Below are 18,144 nucleotides of genomic sequence, written 5' to 3'. Positions count from 1 at the left end.
ACGATCCAGTTGACAGGATTTGGTGATCATTGTCACAAAGTTTTGTGCACTCCTCCCCGAGAAGAGCGGATACGCGAGTGTGTGCAACACTAAAGGATGTGGTCTGGTCTTCGATGAGGAAGAAAGTGAGGAGGAAGGAGTGCGCTGAGCTCTTCACGAGTCCGCTGCAAACAACTCGCTGTGCCGAGCCAACGGAAAAGACCGGTGTAAATTTGGTTTATCTCATTTTTAGAATTTCATGATTTTGTGAAGATGCACTGAAGAGAAAGAAACGATGGAAGTGGAGGGGACTGACGAAACGAGGACTTCCTGGTATGATACCTTTTTTTCATTTATTAGTTCTGAGAACTAGGATCAACATAAGCCATAATATACTTTACTATGTACAGAAGGAAGCATGAAAGTTATTCCGAGTTGGTACACATCTGGCGTAGAGACAAAACGTTATCCTCTCTCATTACTGTCCTGTACTTGCTAAAAGATGGCAATGTAACCAAATCTTTACTTTTCCTTCAATACTGTACTTTTGTATTACTTACTTTGTATCACAACCTAATCTGACACGAGTTATTTGGGCTCACCACTTGGATCCAATTCAACCGCTTGAGGTGCTCTTTTAGATGAATCTTCAATAAAATAGGTATGTGCTTAATTCACTTGCTTGATTTGTGCCTTTTTTTTTTTTTTTTTTTTTTTTAGGTCTGCTGTCGGAGAGACTCACTCCGTCCTGTGTGATCATGCTGGAGTAAGCTACCTCATCTACTTCTTTCACCTTTTTCCTCTCTAAAACCTGTATGGCCACTCTCCTGAAATCTAGAAATTCATTTTGACATAAATATTGTGCTTTTAGAAGAAGAGAAAACAAGACCCCTCCCCTGATCCTGTGATCAGAATCATGGAGGTGAGTGACAACTGAGATGTGTCAGTGACTCTTCTTCATATTCATGTCTCTGTGTTTCTCTGTCACTAGCGGAAGTTAGTCAACCTTACCTTTTAACCACAATGCTGAGTGCACAACTGACAGGAGATGTGAACACCACGTTCAGCTGAGCACATACAGAAGCTCTCTTGATTTCACAAACCTATAAATAATGTTCATATCACATCTTAAATTCCAGCTACTCTGATTTTTCCACCATTCATGCTTTCCTGTTGAGCTGTCGTTGTTATCATGTCTGATTTCATGCAGAGATACATTTTGACTGATATTTCCACTGCATACACAGCTGATGTGGTTAGTGTGGCAAAAAAACAGTCAGACATCTTGTATTTTACTACACAGGCACCGTTTCAACCATCTTCCTCTTTGAAAGACTCGCACAGGAAATGAGATCTGCACCATGCAACATCTCACCCCGCTCGACATCTCTCTCTTTCCACTGTTCTGAACTCACTCAAGTTCACATTCAACTTTTTCTCTCTATCAGGATGAAGAGGAAGAGGAGGAAAGTGAAATGATGTCTGACCACATGAAGGATTCAGAGGTGAGGTGTTTCTCTTTTGCAGCTAAAAGGTATTTATTGTTCAGTCAGTAACAGTCAGATGAATGAACCACCCTCATAAGCTTATGGAACATTTCGTGTTGACGTTCCAAAGCTATTAATGTCGGTTTCATTGTAGGAGCCCAGTAATAAAAGGGTTAAACCTGTGGGAAAGTCCAATAGCCTGACAGGTGTCATAACCCCAGTGAAGACCCCCGCCCTGAAACGCATTGGACAGTCCATCTCGGTAACCATGCACAAACACACTCGCATTCCTGTTGTTGTACAAAATGAAAAGCTAAAGATGGTTGCATGCAGACGGTCATCTCCTCCACTTTCTTCACAGCGGTCCATCAGTTTTCGCACAGATGCTCGACCTTTGCCCCCGGCCCCCCTGCGGTCTCGCACCAAGGCCTCGTCGTTTCCACGCCGGCGCAACAGCCAGTGCTGGAGTGACACTGTGGAGAGTCATGACCTCACTGCAAAGGAAATCAAACGCCAAGAGGTATGAGGGACAGTTGGCTTTAGTTCATCTGTAGTTGTTATCAATATTATTGAGGGTATTTTTTTTATTTATTTTTTTATTTTTTTTAAGGGGTATGTGGGTCAAGCTGTGGGTCTGTGGTTGCAGTGTGGGCGGGGTGACTGCTGCGTTCTCTTCTATTCTCTGAAGCTGCTCTACACGGGTATTTTGAAAGAGGATGTGAGCTGGCACTGGAGGCTCAACTTCCTTTATTGAACAATCAGCTGTGGGAGCTCATGCTGTCTGTGTTGTTGATATATTGGGCAACTGTGTGTGTGTATTTTCTTTGTTTTCATTAACATGTTGAACGTAATGAGTCTTAAACAGCTTTGGCTCTTTGCAGGTGATCTATGAGCTGACTCAGGGAGAGCGGCAACTCATTGACGACCTAATTTTGGTCAAGAAGGTACTTTTTCAGGCTCCACCTGAATAGAACATATTGAATATGCCTGTACTTGTATAGATCTGTTTTCCCCCACTAACCTCCTGGTGTTTGCATGCTGCCAGGTGTACTATGAGCCTATGCTAAAGCTGAAGTTAATAACAGAGGCCGAGCTTGGACTGATCTTTGGCACTCTGGACTCACTCGTCCCCCTCCATCAAGGTAAATCAACTGTTTTCTTTACAACTCGCCCATTATTCTTGTTCATGTGTCAACACACTTAAATTTCCTGATCATTTATAGGAAATAAGTATTATTAAGTGATAATTAAATTTGTTTATGTTCTGCGGAGTCCAATTATCGTTAAAAAAAAAACAACAAAAAACATTCCATCCAAATTAGCAAACCAAGCCCAACAGGAGGATTTAAAGTCGTTGAAAACTACATTGGTAAAGTTAAAAAAAAAAAAAGACATGGTGCCATGTAAACTCTTTGTTAACTGTTTATAAATGGTGGCAAGTGTTAGATTTGCGATGTGGTGATACACACAATAGCAATACTGTAAAATCATCATACTGTTAATATCTATAATGTGGCACTTTTACAGTTGACAAACAAATTCAGACGCTGCTGATTAAATCTACCACCGCCAGATAAAAACCTGTCTTGATTTCTCAGTATACAGTGAACCCTCGTTTATCGCGGGGGTTACGTTCCAAATAGAGACCGTGATAGGCGAAATCCGTGAAGTAGTAACCTTTTTTTTTTTACAATTATTATACAATGAAATACTCCATAATACATTGAAACCAAAGAACAAAACCTTTTTACAGGCCCAAGCATTTGTTTAACAAATAAAAGTACTGCATAAATGTTTTTTTTTTACAAATAACTACTGTACTGTAAAATAATAATTTTAATCATCAATACGAACTGAAGGCTTCAAATTGCTGAGATCGGCACCGCCCCACTGCGACCCGAGTCATTGGATTAGAACGGGAGAAAATGAAAAATGATTATAAAAACAAATACAAAGTACAGTAGGACAAATAGTGACTCGTGTATTTCACTGCTCTTCTGACTGAGCCGCTGCATCCTGACTCCGCTCTGCAGCGGTTCTTTCTTCTAAAGCCGGCGGTGCAGGTGTGGTTTTTCGAGAGAAGAACATAGTTATCGGTAGTTGTTGTCGCTCTTTTTTCTTCTGGGCAAAAAGATTCTTATAAACCGACATGCCACCATCGATTATTTTTAATTTGGCAAGCTGTTTTACGTACGTGTACATATTAAACCGCAACGTTATTGACAAACAGGTAGAGAAGAAGCGGAGAGACTGTTTAGCCAATCAGAATGCAGAACACAATGCATGATGCAAATCCGTGAAGCAGCGAGACCGTGAAAGGTGAACCGCGTTATAGCGAGGGTTCACTGTACAGAGGTTTTAGATGCAGTATCTGAGGAGACACTCCCATGCTGCCTGATAAATGCATTTCTGAGCATGCTCTTTGAGTAGAGAGTGTGCACTAGCAACAAGTGCCGGCTTAGCCAGCCAGCTTCTAGTTTGGCCCTATTTGAACTCAAATGCGAATGAAATAATTCAATCAACACCTCCCCTCGATTTCCAAATGCTATCAGAGGAAATGGATCAAATTCTGATAGTAGAAGGATTTCATTGGGGTTGTGGCATCTTTTATTCCATTTATCCATAATTTCGTCATTATTTATCCACTGTTTTGAGGCCGCAACAGTAGCCTCCAAACTATGCTATGGCAGAGCCTTTGACGTAAGCATGTGTTGACTGTTTTTGTTTATTCACACTGGCAGAAGAGGGAGACAAACGCTCTGCACTGCAAATACAATGTTACCCCCCACTACCCACCCCAAAAGCAAATGCAAGGAGATTGATTAACTTATAATTGCATGTTTGAATTAATTGAATGCCTTTTTTCTTAAGTGGAGGAGGTAGGATGAGATGAGTGTGATATTTTTGTGGCTCTTTAAACTGCAGTAATACGAGCATAAGGCCAGCAAAAGTTTGAATACCCTGTTTTAACTTCATTTAAGATCTTTTGAGTCGTCTTGAACGGCTGAGAGGATCCGAGAAGACAGTTGGAGAGGTGGGGCCTACTCTGTTGAACTGGGTGAGTATCTCAATGGAAACTGCTATTTTATTGCTTTCTATTATTATCTTATTGCTTCCTGTATGCTGCTGTAGCGAAAAAATTTGCCCTTGGGGATTGATAAAGTAACTACCTAAACTAACCTAAACCAAGGACTGACAGAGAAGAAGAGAAAAAACGCACAACCCATCTTTACTCTCTACAGTTCCTGACATTACATTATGTTCCTCTTTTAACCAAAGTCGCAGAGTCACAGCCTGCACACGCTCTAACTTCACGTCTCACTGCTCCTCCCTTCTTTTCAGTTCCCTTGCTTGGAGGCCTATGTTACCTATTGCTGTAACCAGGTGGGAGCCAAAGCCTTGCTGGACCAGAAGAAGCATGAGAAAAGAGTTGAGCACTTCCTGCGCCTGTGCCAGGAGTCTTCATTCAGCAGGAAACTGGACTTGTGGAACTTCCTGGATCTCCCTCGGAGCCGTTTGGTCAAATACCCTCTGTTGTTGAAAGAGATACAGAAATGCACACCTCCAGAGCATCCAGATGAGGACACACTGCCTGACGTTGTGAGTTGGTGTCGTACACATTCATCTACACGTGTATATACACGCATTCACCATCAAATACTCAAGATAATTGCTAATTACAAAAGATAAACCTGCTGGACTTTCAGACTTCATACTGTGATGTGTCTTCACGCTCCTCCTCATTATGTGACAGGCCTAACCTCTGAAGGGATTCAGAATTCACTCATTTCTATGGTTTTTAACAAGCACTGGTTGTTTTTCGAAATAAATGATATACATACGGGCAGTTTATGAAAAATTTTGTTTTGAGTCTGCTGCTTTTAAATGTGCTAATATATTTCTAATACTGCTCAAATTATTTTCCCAATTTTGCAGGCTTAAGTGACTAATGTTTATCCGTCTGACTCTGTAGATTATAACACACAAGTCTAAACTATTAAGACCTTGGAGTCTTGTTACAAACATACAAGATATTCCCATTCTTATTTTTCCTAATTGTGATATCTTATCAATCTGTAAAGTAGTATTTAAGGAAGTGAGGGTTTTAAAATTCAGACATTTCCTTTTAAAATGTACAACGCAGTGGTGCCTCCAAATGGCAAGCCATGATAAGCCATGAACTTCAGTTGGCAGTAATCCTGTGACGGGTCATTAGAAACTTGAAAATAACATGGTCATATTCACTGATTTGGCCAGTCTGTAAATACATTATGCCAAATGGAGACTCAAAGAATGAGAAATGTATAATCTGTTGGTGTTCAGGAGACAGTTTTGCTTTTAAGATGCCTTCCGTCTCTTAATGTGGACATTTAACCATTTTTCTGATGTGGTTTCAAACTGGATAGTTCCATATTAAAGATACCTCACCTAGATATTTGTTAAATATATATTTTTAGTTGTATACGAGGCTCTCGTCAATAATTTTAGTTTTAGTTCTGCCAGCTCTCAACTGGGGGGATGGGACACTTTCTTGATGACTCATATGACACATTAAAAGCGTGGCCTTTTTTCTACTCAGTTGGAGCTGATCCAGAGCATTGTGGCAGAGGTCAACAAGAAGACGGGGGAGGCTGAGTGTCAGTTCTACAGGCGGGGTCTCAACTACCTCGAAGATAGCCAGAGACTACCTGAGATCCAGCAGTCGCGCTTCATCTACTGCCATGGAGAACTCAAGAACAACAAGGGCCAGGTAGCTCTGTTGTTATGTTTAACTCTTCTCATGTTTGTATGGGTGTTTCTTTTGTTTTATCTCTATATAACTCCATTTCTTAAAAGTGAACTTTGTTTCTCCTACTTAAAATTGTGATTATAATTTCTTAATTTTTAAACACAGCGGCTGCATGTATTCCTGTTTGAGCTGGCCTTGGTGCTGACCAAAGAGGACAGAGAGGGTGCTCAGGTGTTTCACGTGTACAGACAGCCTCTGCGCAACGCCTTGATATACCTAGAGGAGATCCCAGATGGGGAAGCTAGTGGAGCGGGCGCCTTCAGAGGAGCCTTCACTGGAAATGATAAAGGTAACACATATATATCAAGTCATTTTTATATTAACTGCTAAATTGCAGGAACACTGTGATGTGACTAACAATTGTTTTATAGTGAGAATTATTTTTTCAACTAAGGGATTAATCAAATGACAGTTCAAAAGAAGAAAGAAGAGCTGGTAAATGAAATAAATTTAGATGCTGCAACCAAAAAATTTAAAAAAAAATGTTACTTAAATGATGGCTTCATCAAAAACGGGAATTATAAAAAATGGTAATCAAAAAAAAAGAAAATCAATTAATACTACATTAATGCATGCATGATCTGCATATTTAATTTCAGATTTATGTATTCCCTTTGATTCATGTTTCGTAGTAAAATAAGGGAGAATGTGGTTGAATTTAGGCTACAACCAGGCCCGCAGTTAAAGAGAAAGCCATACCACTGTCACCCATTAGTAGAAGTGAAACCTGCAACTTTGCTTACACTCTATTTCCTTCCTTCCTGTCCCCGTCTCTCCATCCTCTAGTTAAGAATTGTTTCCGTGTAAGCAGCAGAGGACGCTCCAAAGCTCACCCTTACAGCCTGCAGGCCAATGACTCCTTCAGCAAGCAGCAATGGATCACCTGTCTGCGCCAAGCGATTGTCCAGTCGCGGGATAGGACTGCTCACCCCAGCGAGCCGCAGCTTTCTCTTCAATCCGATCCCGCCCTGTGTCACATAGCTGACCTCAGCCTCAGCTCGGACACAGAATTGGCCGACCACACCAGTCGCTGACTGTCACACTGATCAGCAGGAGGCCTGTGGAGTCTCCACAGTTGTGTATATTGACATTGAAGGAAATAAACGGGACTCTTTGTGAAAGATGATTGTACTTAGACACGCATAGAATTTCCGACAAGGTTCATTTTCCTTTCTTGCTTTTTTGTGATTGTGGTGATGCGTACTGTACAGACTGGGAGCAGTATTACTGAATGTGGATTTACCATGGCAAATGTTCGTGTTGTTGTATTTTAATAAACTGACATTTAAAAGATTGTTGAGGAACTCGTGGAAAAGTAAACAAAGAGAAGTCTAAGTATAGCCAACAAGATCTACGGAGAAAAGATTAGAGATGATTATCCTTCCTCTCTCTGTCTCTCTCTCTCTCTCTGTCACTCTCTCTTACTTTCTCTCCTCTGTCTCTCTCTCCCTCCCTGACACCAGTGACAGGGCAGGGGAGAGAGGCAGACTTTCAGTTCGATCCCACAGACACACAGTGAAACAGTAGACGTCCCCTTATGCATTTTTAACAGCTCAGCAGATGATGGGAACAGTTTGGTTGGGACAGTTTGTCCACAGATAGAGTGACCGAGTGTTCAGGTGAGTCCATTTCGCTCTGTGTATTTCTTAATCCTGTTATATTTGTCAGGTGTTATTTGCAAACTAACTTTGTTTGCAAGGTTTTACACTTTGCGTGCACAAAAAGGTAATGATTTGGCATTGATAAGATCTTAGATCATACCTTGATTGCAAGATTGGCGTGTGATGTTTTACCGGTTACATAATTGACTCTTTTACATAGGTTCAGTGTAAATTTTAATCAATGAACCCTTGGTGTGATGGCTCTAAAAATCATCTTTTTTTGTATCCGATATGTTAATGTTTGAATTCATTGAGGACTGTGACAGACCTTGACTTCCCGAGCTCTCTTACGGGGTGTAATTCTTACAAAGAAGTGTGTGGCGGAGTGGATCCACTCGATATATTCCAGATAAGGATTTATTTAAGGAGATGCTCATTCACAAGTTACCGGTTCTTTTTCCCCACAGCTATTTAATGTCCTCCCTCGTCATTTTCCCGGATGGAAAGGGAAGTGCTCCATTATCCTTTTTTCACTGAAAACAAGGACTTTTTCTTTCTGTGAGACTGCTTATGACCCACCGCCACGTCCTGATCACCTTTGACCCGAAAAGGGTCAACTTGCCACGCCTCCGGTGCAGACCACCTGGCTTGCATTTCTTTGGGAAAGCCTTCTGTTTGTGTCAGGAACCCTTTTAAAAAGCCGCAGGATGCCTGGAGCCAGTGGTGTCAATGTGGAGGGTTCTTGTGAGGCACTGTGTCGAACCCTGGTGTCTCAAAACGGCCTCCAGAGAGAGACAGCCGACATCTCCCAGTCTGTCCTCTACACGTCATTGATGGGGCTGCTCCTGGTCGCTGACAATGAGGTGTGGGCGACACAACACAACACAAACCTTTAATTTATGCTCAAGCTTTCAAGTCATGACACTCACTAGAGAAACATACACAGAGAAAGAAATTGTGTAAAGGCAGAGTGCACATTAACACGTGTTTAAGCACCTGTCAGCACTCCTCGGGCTCTAATAGGATGAATGCTTGATACTAACCGCCTTTTAGCCTCTCTTGTTATGTTAATGAGATAAGAAGGCTAAATCTGTCCTGCCAAAGTTATACACACACTGACATGGCGGAGAGACGACACACAGAGTCACGTGGTACGGGTACAGCCAGGGGTCGAATAGTAGGACACGGATGTAGTGAGCTCCGTGTGTAAACCTTTCGGAGACAAATTAACACAGCGACAAACTGTACTTGCAGATGTAACAGATTTGTAGTTCTGGTCATCTACTCTGTGTTTTTCTAATATTACAGAAAGAAGAGCTCAATTTAGGAAATGGACAGGTTGGCCTTAGAAACATAGGAAACACAGTAAGTGTTTAAAGATGCCAGACGAAGTAGTGTAAAGATTTACTTCTAAAATCATCAGAATTATTTTTGCATCAAACTGCTCAGTTTCCCTTTTACTTTGTTTTGGATATAGTGTTTCCTAAATGCAGTAGTCCAGTGTTTGTCTCATACATGTGGCCTACGGGACTACTGCCTCCTTAAGTCCTACAAACGTGAGAAGTTCTCCAAAGATGATGCTAAGCTCATGGAAGGTATGTTCCTCTTCTCTGCCGTTTCCTCTTTGTATGTCTTTCATATGAAATTCTTCTTATGACTGCTTGTCCTTTACTAGCTTTCTCTCAGGTTCTGTCAGGCCTTTGGGATGAGGGAGACACAGTTGTAAATCCTCGACAGTTTTACAATGTTTTCAAAGAAGCAGTGCCTTACTTCAGTGGTTACAGGTGAGGATTTTCTTCCCTTTTTTCCTCAAGGTTAATAGGATCTTACAAAAACGTCTGCACAAAATAAAAAAACAGTTAACTACTTTCTACGAAAGACCGATTTTTAGACCATGCTACCAAACAACATGCCAGCGATGCAATACAATATTCACTTCTGTGTCAATTGCTTCGAGGACAAGAGAAGAACGGAAACCTCTTTCAAATAATAATCTTCTTTGCCACTAGAACAGATTTTTCTGACACTTGTTTCATTGAAATTTCTTTGTCTTTGTGTTTAACCCAGTCAACAAGATGCTCAGGAGTTTCTCAGGTTCCTATTGGACAAGCTGCACACGGAAATAAATCGCACACCCTACATTAAACGAACAGGGAAGGAGCCTGAATTAAAATATGCCAGAATCAGGTTTGTATATTTATATAATGCAGAATCTCTCCTTGAAACTTTGATGCCCTTCATGTGACCACATTTTGCTCTCTTTTCTTCATTTCTTATCTCCCATAAGACTTTCAGAGGAGGCAGCTGCCATGTGGAAAAAGCATTTGGAAAGAGATGATAGCATGATAGTAGGTAAGGAGAACAATCCAGTCACGATGTGTCTCATCTGCATATAAATTCAGTAAAGGTGACCACCAATAATCCTCTCCCCTCTTCTGACAGACCTGTTCTCAGGCCAGCTGCGGAGCTCGCTGCATTGCTCGGTCTGCTCCCACTACTCAAACACATTCGATGTGTTCTGTGATCTGTCGCTGCCGATCCCTAAGAGGAGCTCTGTAGGGGAGGTCACCCTAAAGGAGTGCCTGGACCTCTTCTCCCAGGAGGAGAGACTGGACAAGGACAATTCACCAGTAAGTTAACAAAAAGAGTGCAAAAAAAAAAGAAAAAGCATTTTGTTTGTTTTGATCTCTAATTAAAGTTCAATGACATTAAGACTGAGCAAGGAGATAGTTTAGTCCTAAAAACGAATCACCCCTCTGTAACCTCTACCTTTCAATTTTATTAATTAAACTCCTTGTATGTTTGTTTATTTGTTGTGAACTTGAAGTAAATGTAAATTGCACATACCATTAATTTGTTTTTGTATCACTTGTCTCCTATAATGTCCAAATTAGACTTCCAAAAACTAACACTAAACATGTTGTTTTCTTGCTTGCAAAATTAAAACACCACGGTAAAATACATACAGTAATCCACTGATTTGTGCAGTGGGGGAAGAAAGTCAAAAGACTTTATCAACAATACAAAACAACTTAATCAAATACCATCATTAAAATGTATTTGTAAATGTTTTGAAAATGCTGAGGTTTGTGTTTGTTTATATGCGTTTCAGATGTGTGAGAGGTGTAACAGGCGTACAGAGTGCACCAAGCGGCTGTCCATCCAGAGGTTTCCTCAGGTTATAGTGATCCGTATCCTTGGCAACAACTGTTACTGTATTAAGCTAAAAAGCAAGTAATGTTTGTGTGCAGAAACACATGATGATGATGATGATGATGCTTAACTGTCCCAATCAGATCTGAATCGTTTTACAACGTCAAGGTGGTCTATCAGTAAGAGCACAGTATATGTGTCCTTCCCACTCACTAACCTGGACCTTGGACCTTATGGACCTGTCGACTGTGGTAATACAACTTTTCTTTCAGTTCATCCTTGCGCATTAGTATTCATTACTTTTACATTCTCAAGTCGCCCCAAGTGTGTTACTATGCGCTATTCAATTTCATTTTAACAAAAGGAATGTGGTGAAAAGTTGTTGCAATAAAATATGCTTAAGAGGTTGAAAGCAGGGCTTTTTGACATTACTAGGGAGAATCCACCATAACAAGATAAAAGCTTGTTTGATAGCGTTTTATTCTAATGGAAGGCAGTTGAGCAGAACAAGAGACATGGGGAGAAAGATACATAAACAATTTTTTTTTTTTTTTTATGTGATAAATGAAGACAATTGTTAACCACAGAATACAATTTGCAAACTTAAAAAAAACCTGGCACACTATATTTTAAGGAATAGGTCAAGTAAATTATTCTATGTATGTTTGTCTCCACAGGCTCAGTTCTGTATGATTTATATGCAATATGTAACCATGCTGGGACGGTGAACATGGGCCATTACACAGCCTGCTGTTCAGATGAAAATGGATGGTGCTTCTACAACGATTCCAGGTGAGACTTGCCCTGCACCCATATCAAGTAGTTTCACTCTGCAGTGTTCTGACAGCTGCATGCTATCGACAGTTTGAAAAGGCTTGAGTATCACTTGGCATTCTGTATTGAGACACCTTTTGTATAAAGCTTGAGCTGTTTCCTCATGACTCCCCTCCATCTATCCACCTACAGTGTGACTCCACTCAGAGAGAACCAACTTCAGACCAATCAAGCCTATGTGCTGTTCTACCAGCGCAGCAACAACAACGCCACCGTCAGGAAATAGACCTGAGACTGGCGGAGCCAGGCAGCCAATCACAGCAACTTTACCTCCAATGTCCATAGAAACAAATAGAAGCAGCAGTGTTGTAACTCTGGCATCTATAAACTTGTCATTCTTATTGAGCATGCCCTCAAATAAACTCTGAGGAGGAGGAGGAGGAGGAGGGAGAAGCCGGGAGAAGCCATGCTCACTTGAAGGGGGCTTGAAGAGATGATCCCTCCCACCTAAATCATGGACATGCTTTTGAAGCAGCTCAGTAAGAGAGCGGGGACAGCTCAGAGAGACTGTAGCCTTACGAGTCTCTGTGCCCTAGTTCTCTGGCAGGAGTGAGTGATACTTAATGTACTTAATGTAAGATGATCATGATTAATGCAGGCTAACATGAACGCAAATAAACAAAAATACGTCTTGGATGGAATAGAAATTAAGCAAGATGTAATAACTTCTAACATACAGTTGTATGCAAAAGTTTGGGCCCCCGAGGTTCAAATTACACTGCATGTTTATTTATTTATTTTTAAGTGAAAAGAAGTATATACAAACCCTGCTGCAATCTAACTCTTTATTTCATAAACTTTAATTGTAAAAAAATAATAATAATAATTGATTTGGAAGATGAAGAAAATTTCAGATAAAGCGGCACATCTGCTGGACAGAATGGCAAAGTAAAACTCCCGTATGACTACAAAGGGAGCAGCAGTAAGGTTTGGCTGACAGGGGAGTGATGGTGCAGCATTCTGCTGTTCTGCTTTGATGCACAAACAAGGTGTATATGGAAGAGTCATCAGGAGGGAAACCTTACCTGCGACCTCATCACAAGTCAACCTTGGAAGTATAAAAAGCATCTGGAGAAACCAGAGTCCTTCTGGAAACAAGTGCTTTGGACATGTGACGGTAAAATTCAGCTGTTTGGCCACAATCACTAAAGCTGTGGTCGGTAAAAAGAAAGCATTTGAGCATTCTAATTCTACCATGAACTAAAAAAACCAACCTGAGCCTTTTGAAATGGCCCTGACTTGAACATCAAAATCTCTGAATAGATCATAAGCATCTAAGTGTATTTTAAAGCTTCAGGTGATCTGATAGAAGGAGTGGTTGAAAATGTCTAAATCAAGATTAAAATGAAAGACTCTCAATGGCTTGCTCAGGGGTTGCATTTACTTCCTTCCACTTAAAAAAATGAACTGATTAACCAAAATTTACCCAACAACTGTTGAGCTTATTCAAATTCTCAGACTCCATTTCAAGCTGCATTTTTGTGAAGCTTTTATTTAATAATTAAATATTCATAGCCTCTGCAGCCTATACCATTTTGTCTTTTAATATTTAAAATATTTTGTACAGACTGGACAAATTACACATGAATGTATAGCATTATGGATATTTGAAACGGTCAATAAAAGTCAGGTTTTCTTTTTTCTAATTATTATAGCAATCAGTGTTCTCAGATTGCTTCAAATATAGGCTATATATTGGTATGTAATGACTAATAAAGTGTATATTCTATATACACATATGTTACTTTTTTTTTTTTTTTAACCTAATTACATAGTTGAGCATTATTGAACATACAGGCATTTAGCTGGTGGACATTGGTTGCACAATCTTATGCAATTCAAGACTGCAGTGTGTGAATCAAAATTCCATTTCAATTAACTGATATAATACACAATTGTTGTTGCTGTTCAGGATAAAGCGGGTATAGATAATGGATGGATAGATTATACAATTGTGAATACAAAACTCTTGTCAGCACCACAAAACCTACAGTCAATTTTACATAATAAAGATAAAAATACGAACAGGGAAGAATAGACTGACAAGGAACAACATACATCTGCAAAACCAGAAGAACATTTTCTATTTTATAACTATGTTAAAGGTCTTAATAGCCTTCTTATTTTGAGAGGAAATTTAATATACTCAAGTAAAGCTTGTTGATAAATGACGTAATTGTGCACATGCGTACGAGTGGTGGGCGGAGTTTGCCAATCGGTCAGGAAGAGGAGAAAGGCGGACAGAGAAACATCAAGGTAATCTAATTCAACGACAGCTTTTCAACTTTTAGCCGGTTCTTATTTCAGTCGAAGAAGTGTGACAACAGTGCGATGAATGTTGCGGTTAGGATTTAAGAGGGAATACCTCAAATGACAATAATCCAAACCATGGGAAACACCGTTAGCTTTTACTGCTAGCAGTCGTCGGCTGGTTTGACAGGCCTTGGACCGACACCGCACAGCCTTTCAGCAGAAATGGAAACACAGCACGGAAATGTTGGGACTACAAAGTCCTCGGAAACCTCCGACTTGTTCGCCGACCCGGGTCGTTTTGGTTTAGATTTACGTGGTACCGTTTATTCTTGAACATGAAACTCTGCGGTAACAGGAAGCCGATCTGCTGGCTTTACTTGACGTTACCGAAGCTGTTACTTGTGCAAAGTGCCAACCAAGGAGGGGAGGGGGGGGGGCATGTTGATGAAGCAGAGCCTTGTAACAATGCACCTTTTAAAAACGGGACAGAAAGTTTGAAAGTCTGCTTTACTCTGTTTGCACATGAACACGTTGTCAAGTTTTGTGTCTGTTTGGTTTAGGTGGAGCAGAGCGACGGATCATACCCGAAGTAAACTTTGTTTTTGTCTTCTTTTTCCGTAGATGGCTGCTATCAGGAAGAAGTTGGTGATAGTCGGGGATGGTGCGTGCGGGAAGACCTGTCTGCTCATCGTCTTCAGTAAGGACCAGTTCCCGGAGGTGTACGTCCCCACCGTGTTTGAGAACTATGTGGCAGACATTGAAGTGGATGGGAAACAGGTGAGGCATGCTGTCCAACACTGGGCTGCAAATAGACCACAGGGACCCACAACATTATGTTGTCACCGTACAAGTTCGAATATGATTTTATTGTCATTTTAAACATTTTACCACGTGCACAATATCGCAATAATTTATATCGTGCCATATTTCGATTTAGTAACTTTTTGAAATGCAAATTATGCCCCTAAAGGAAAATTTTGTCCACACCTGTTTTATCTAATCAAATAAAGTTTCAGTCTTGTTTAGCTCCCTTAAGTCATCTTCAATCAATTATATTTTGCAGCAAAATGGAATTATCAAACAGACGGACTGACCAATATTGTCATAAAAACTAGAGATGCCCAATGTGGGATTTTTAGCTTGTATGCTGATACTTATCAGATCTTTTGGCTAATTGCAGACTGCATGGACCAGACTAATTTGCTTGTTAATTTATTTATACACGAAGGTATCAAAAATACTGCGCTTTATTAATTTCTTTCTTTCACTTCTGTTTGAAAAATACAAGAATCTCGTAGCCTAAAAGATCCCCACATGGTTCCTCAGCAAACTGAGCAATGCTAGTTTAAAACAAAGAAATTTAATAATTTTAAAATTGCCACAGTTATTTAGTAATATTGTGAATAATGCCATGTAATGTCACTTAAATGCAAAAACGTCACCCTATATACAGTGTTACAGTAATGTTATATGGATCTGTATAATCATGTAACTTAAAAGCTCAAATGACCCTCTTTAGATTTCATATTTTCTGTTTTATCCATGAATCAATCCATTGATGTAACAGTCTCACTCTTTTCTCAGGTAGAACTGGCACTTTGGGACACAGCAGGTCAGGAAGATTATGACAGACTGAGGCCTCTCTCCTACCCAGACACTGATGTCATCCTCATGTGCTTCTCTGTGGACAGCCCTGACAGTTTAGGTACTGTTTGAGCAACACTAATGGCAATATGTATTGAATACCTTACAATTGTGAAATTGGCGCTAATTACTGCATATTTCACTCTTCTCACTTTAGAGAATATTCCAGAAAAGTGGACCCCTGAAGTAAAACACTTTTGTCCAAATGTTCCCATCATTCTGGTGGGCAATAAAAAAGATTTGCGCAATGATGAGCACACCCGACGAGAGCTTGCCAAAATGAAACAGGTATGTGTTTTTGAGTTTTTTGGGGGGGATTTTTGGTTGAAAATATTCTAGTATACGCACATTGGTCAGTCTAAATGTCTAAATTTCTCTAACATTTGTCTGCAGGAACCAGTTAAATATGAAGATGGCAAAGAGATGGCAAACCGCATCAGTGCCTACGGCTACCAAGAGTGTTCTGCCAAAACCAAAGATGGTGTGAGGGAGGTCTTTGAGATGGCAACTAGGGCAGCATTGCAGGCCAAGAAACGGGGCAAGAAGAGCACCTGCCTTCTGTTATAGGCTCTGGGAGAAGTGGGAGCTGCCCTTAAGCACAGATGAAGGGGGCAGCTCCTGTTGAAATTTGACATAGGGGAAAATATTTGGGTGGGTGGGGCAGAAAAGTTATGCAGAAACTCAATTTCTGATCACTCAGTGACCCTCAGTAAATTAAAGTGGATCTGAAATGATTTGATAGACTTTTACGCCTTGGTTCTTGGTCTATAGATTAGGTTGTGTGCCATTTTGCTTGCGTCTATCAACTTTTTTTCAGATCTGGAGGTCTGTAGGGCAGTTGGAGGGGGTTGGGGGGGTGATTGGAAGTTGAGTAGGTGTGAACAGGGGTTGACATGTGCCATGATGGGAGTGAAGAGCGAAAAGGTCCTTACCTGGCCAAAGACAACAAGAACACAACAGAACAAGACAGAAAAAGATGTAAACATAGCATAGGTTTGAATAAAGACCACATCTATGTGGATCTTACACAGTATCGCCTACATGTAGTGCCTTGAGAGCAGTGGTCAAGAAAAGTAAGCTGAGGGGTCGGGATTCATAGCTCAGATAGGGTATTATTTGTCATTTGTAGTGTCCACACGTCACGTTTGTGAATGCTTTCTCCCTGTCACTGGCTTGGCTCCTTCGGACCCATTTTTATTGACTCAGGCGCTATGCAGGGGTATGCCTAAACTAGATTGTATGAGATATTTTCCCATACTGAATTACTAACCTGTACTTTAGAGTGCGTGTATGCAACTGTATGGTAGTTGGTTTTTCTCCAGTGCAGCTCTGCATGCAGTGAATGTGTGTATATTTGTGTGGTTGTGTATTAACATTATGTGTCTACGTACTGTATGCATGGAAAGGCCTTCTGTGTCACTGACCTAATCCCGTGTTTCCATGCCAAAGTTACCCCTGATGGCCACATTTTATGGCACAGACGGGTAATGAACTTAACAGCTACTCAGAGTGACATAGAAACCTTCACTTTACTGGAAGACATTGTACTATAGCCAGAGGCACAATCAGGTTAAACATATGAGTTTTTAGGACCTTTCTTGTGTATACCGGATATTGATTTGATTGTGTTAATCAGTGAGTCAAATCATGAGTGGTGTAGTTGATGAGTTGAACATTCTTTCAGATGGATGATAGGCGTATCTTATTACTATAATGTCCATTATGTACTGTATGTCTTACAAGGCCTTGTAAGGACATGTTAATGATGTGTATTTCAAGTTTGCCTTTTACTCCACTCTTCCCATTCCCCCTTTAATGATATTGTCATTATTGTACTATATAACTTTTTATTGTTGATGTCTCTAATTTTTAGTATATTTTAATCATTTTACTTAATCCTGCTGTTATGATAAGCTTATGTCTGTTAAATGATAAATTGTAACCGATGTATTGTCTCATTTAATTAATGTAAGGTCAAGGTGGGGGGTTTTGGGTGTGGGGTGCTAGAGCAGTTTGTTTTCTTTCGTTTGTACTGTGATATAAGCGGATTTCTGGATTGTTTTTTTCAAAAAAGGCTGGTAATAGGGTTTTCTGTTGTAAGGTATTTATGTGTACTTTGATCCCATCATTCAGTAATAATTACAATAAGTTCCCCTATATATTTTGGCATTCATTTTCTCTTTCTTTCCCCCAAATAAAGACTCTCATAACCTGTCAAAATGTCTGACTCTATGATTTCATATCCGCCAAGAAGATATCAAAATAACAAATAACGCCATGCATGTCCTCCCCGTTCATCAGTGATGGGCTTGAAATCGGGGTTGACCTGTTTTGTCTTGTCCAATCATCGTCGACATCACAGGATCTGCCCGCCAATCAGAGACCAGACTCGAAGTTTGGTCCC

General features: G+C 40.4%; 3 protein-coding genes across 5 annotated transcripts; all 3 read left to right on the top strand.

Moving 5' to 3' along the window:
• The first annotated feature begins 114 nt into the window (after positions 1 to 114).
• On the top strand, positions 115 to 7,549 carry arhgef3l (Rho guanine nucleotide exchange factor (GEF) 3, like). 3 transcript variants are annotated; one of them, XM_069725807.1, is made up of 13 exons: positions 115 to 312; positions 700 to 745; positions 851 to 901; positions 1,428 to 1,484; positions 1,621 to 1,728; positions 1,828 to 1,986; positions 2,348 to 2,410; positions 2,512 to 2,608; positions 4,448 to 4,524; positions 4,809 to 5,066; positions 6,046 to 6,216; positions 6,361 to 6,544; positions 7,042 to 7,549. In XM_069725807.1, the coding sequence occupies exons 1-13, from the start codon at positions 275 to 277 to the stop codon at positions 7,287 to 7,289; spliced, it is 1,557 nt and encodes a 518-aa protein (XP_069581908.1). In that variant the 5' UTR covers positions 115 to 274; the 3' UTR covers positions 7,290 to 7,549. The 3 variants fall into 3 exon arrangements, with proteins under 3 accessions (XP_069581908.1, XP_069581916.1, XP_069581924.1); XM_069725815.1 differs by having other exon boundaries at positions 851 to 905; positions 1,435 to 1,484; XM_069725823.1 differs by lacking the exon at positions 851 to 901.
• Positions 7,550 to 8,637: 1,088 nt separating this feature from the next.
• On the top strand, positions 8,638 to 12,528 carry usp21 (ubiquitin specific peptidase 21). Its single transcript, XM_069725783.1, has 11 exons — positions 8,638 to 8,719; positions 9,165 to 9,221; positions 9,334 to 9,451; positions 9,532 to 9,640; positions 9,924 to 10,030; positions 10,146 to 10,208; positions 10,299 to 10,486; positions 10,969 to 11,047; positions 11,153 to 11,260; positions 11,687 to 11,801; positions 11,976 to 12,528. Exons 1-11 carry the CDS (start codon positions 8,690 to 8,692, stop codon positions 12,067 to 12,069), a joined length of 1,068 nt encoding a protein of 355 aa, XP_069581884.1. The 5' UTR covers positions 8,638 to 8,689; the 3' UTR covers positions 12,070 to 12,528.
• Positions 12,529 to 14,039: 1,511 nt separating this feature from the next.
• LOC138637255 (rho-related GTP-binding protein RhoA-C-like) lies at positions 14,040 to 17,960 on the top strand. Its single transcript, XM_069725795.1, has 5 exons — positions 14,040 to 14,099; positions 14,718 to 14,873; positions 15,681 to 15,801; positions 15,898 to 16,028; positions 16,134 to 17,960. The coding sequence occupies exons 2-5, from the start codon at positions 14,718 to 14,720 to the stop codon at positions 16,305 to 16,307; spliced, it is 582 nt and encodes a 193-aa protein (XP_069581896.1). The 5' UTR covers positions 14,040 to 14,099; the 3' UTR covers positions 16,308 to 17,960.
• Positions 17,961 to 18,144: the final 184 nt, after the last annotated feature.

Source organism: Brachyistius frenatus, unplaced genomic scaffold (genome assembly GCF_029030835.1).
Source record: "Brachyistius frenatus isolate BFR_SWC_R1_liver_20210118 unplaced genomic scaffold, ASM2903083v1 Contig_6, whole genome shotgun sequence".
Lineage (NCBI taxonomy): Eukaryota > Metazoa > Chordata > Actinopteri > Embiotocidae > Brachyistius > Brachyistius frenatus.
The sequence above is the reverse complement of the archived record's forward strand: the minus strand, read 5'-3'. Positions and strand labels throughout refer to the sequence as shown.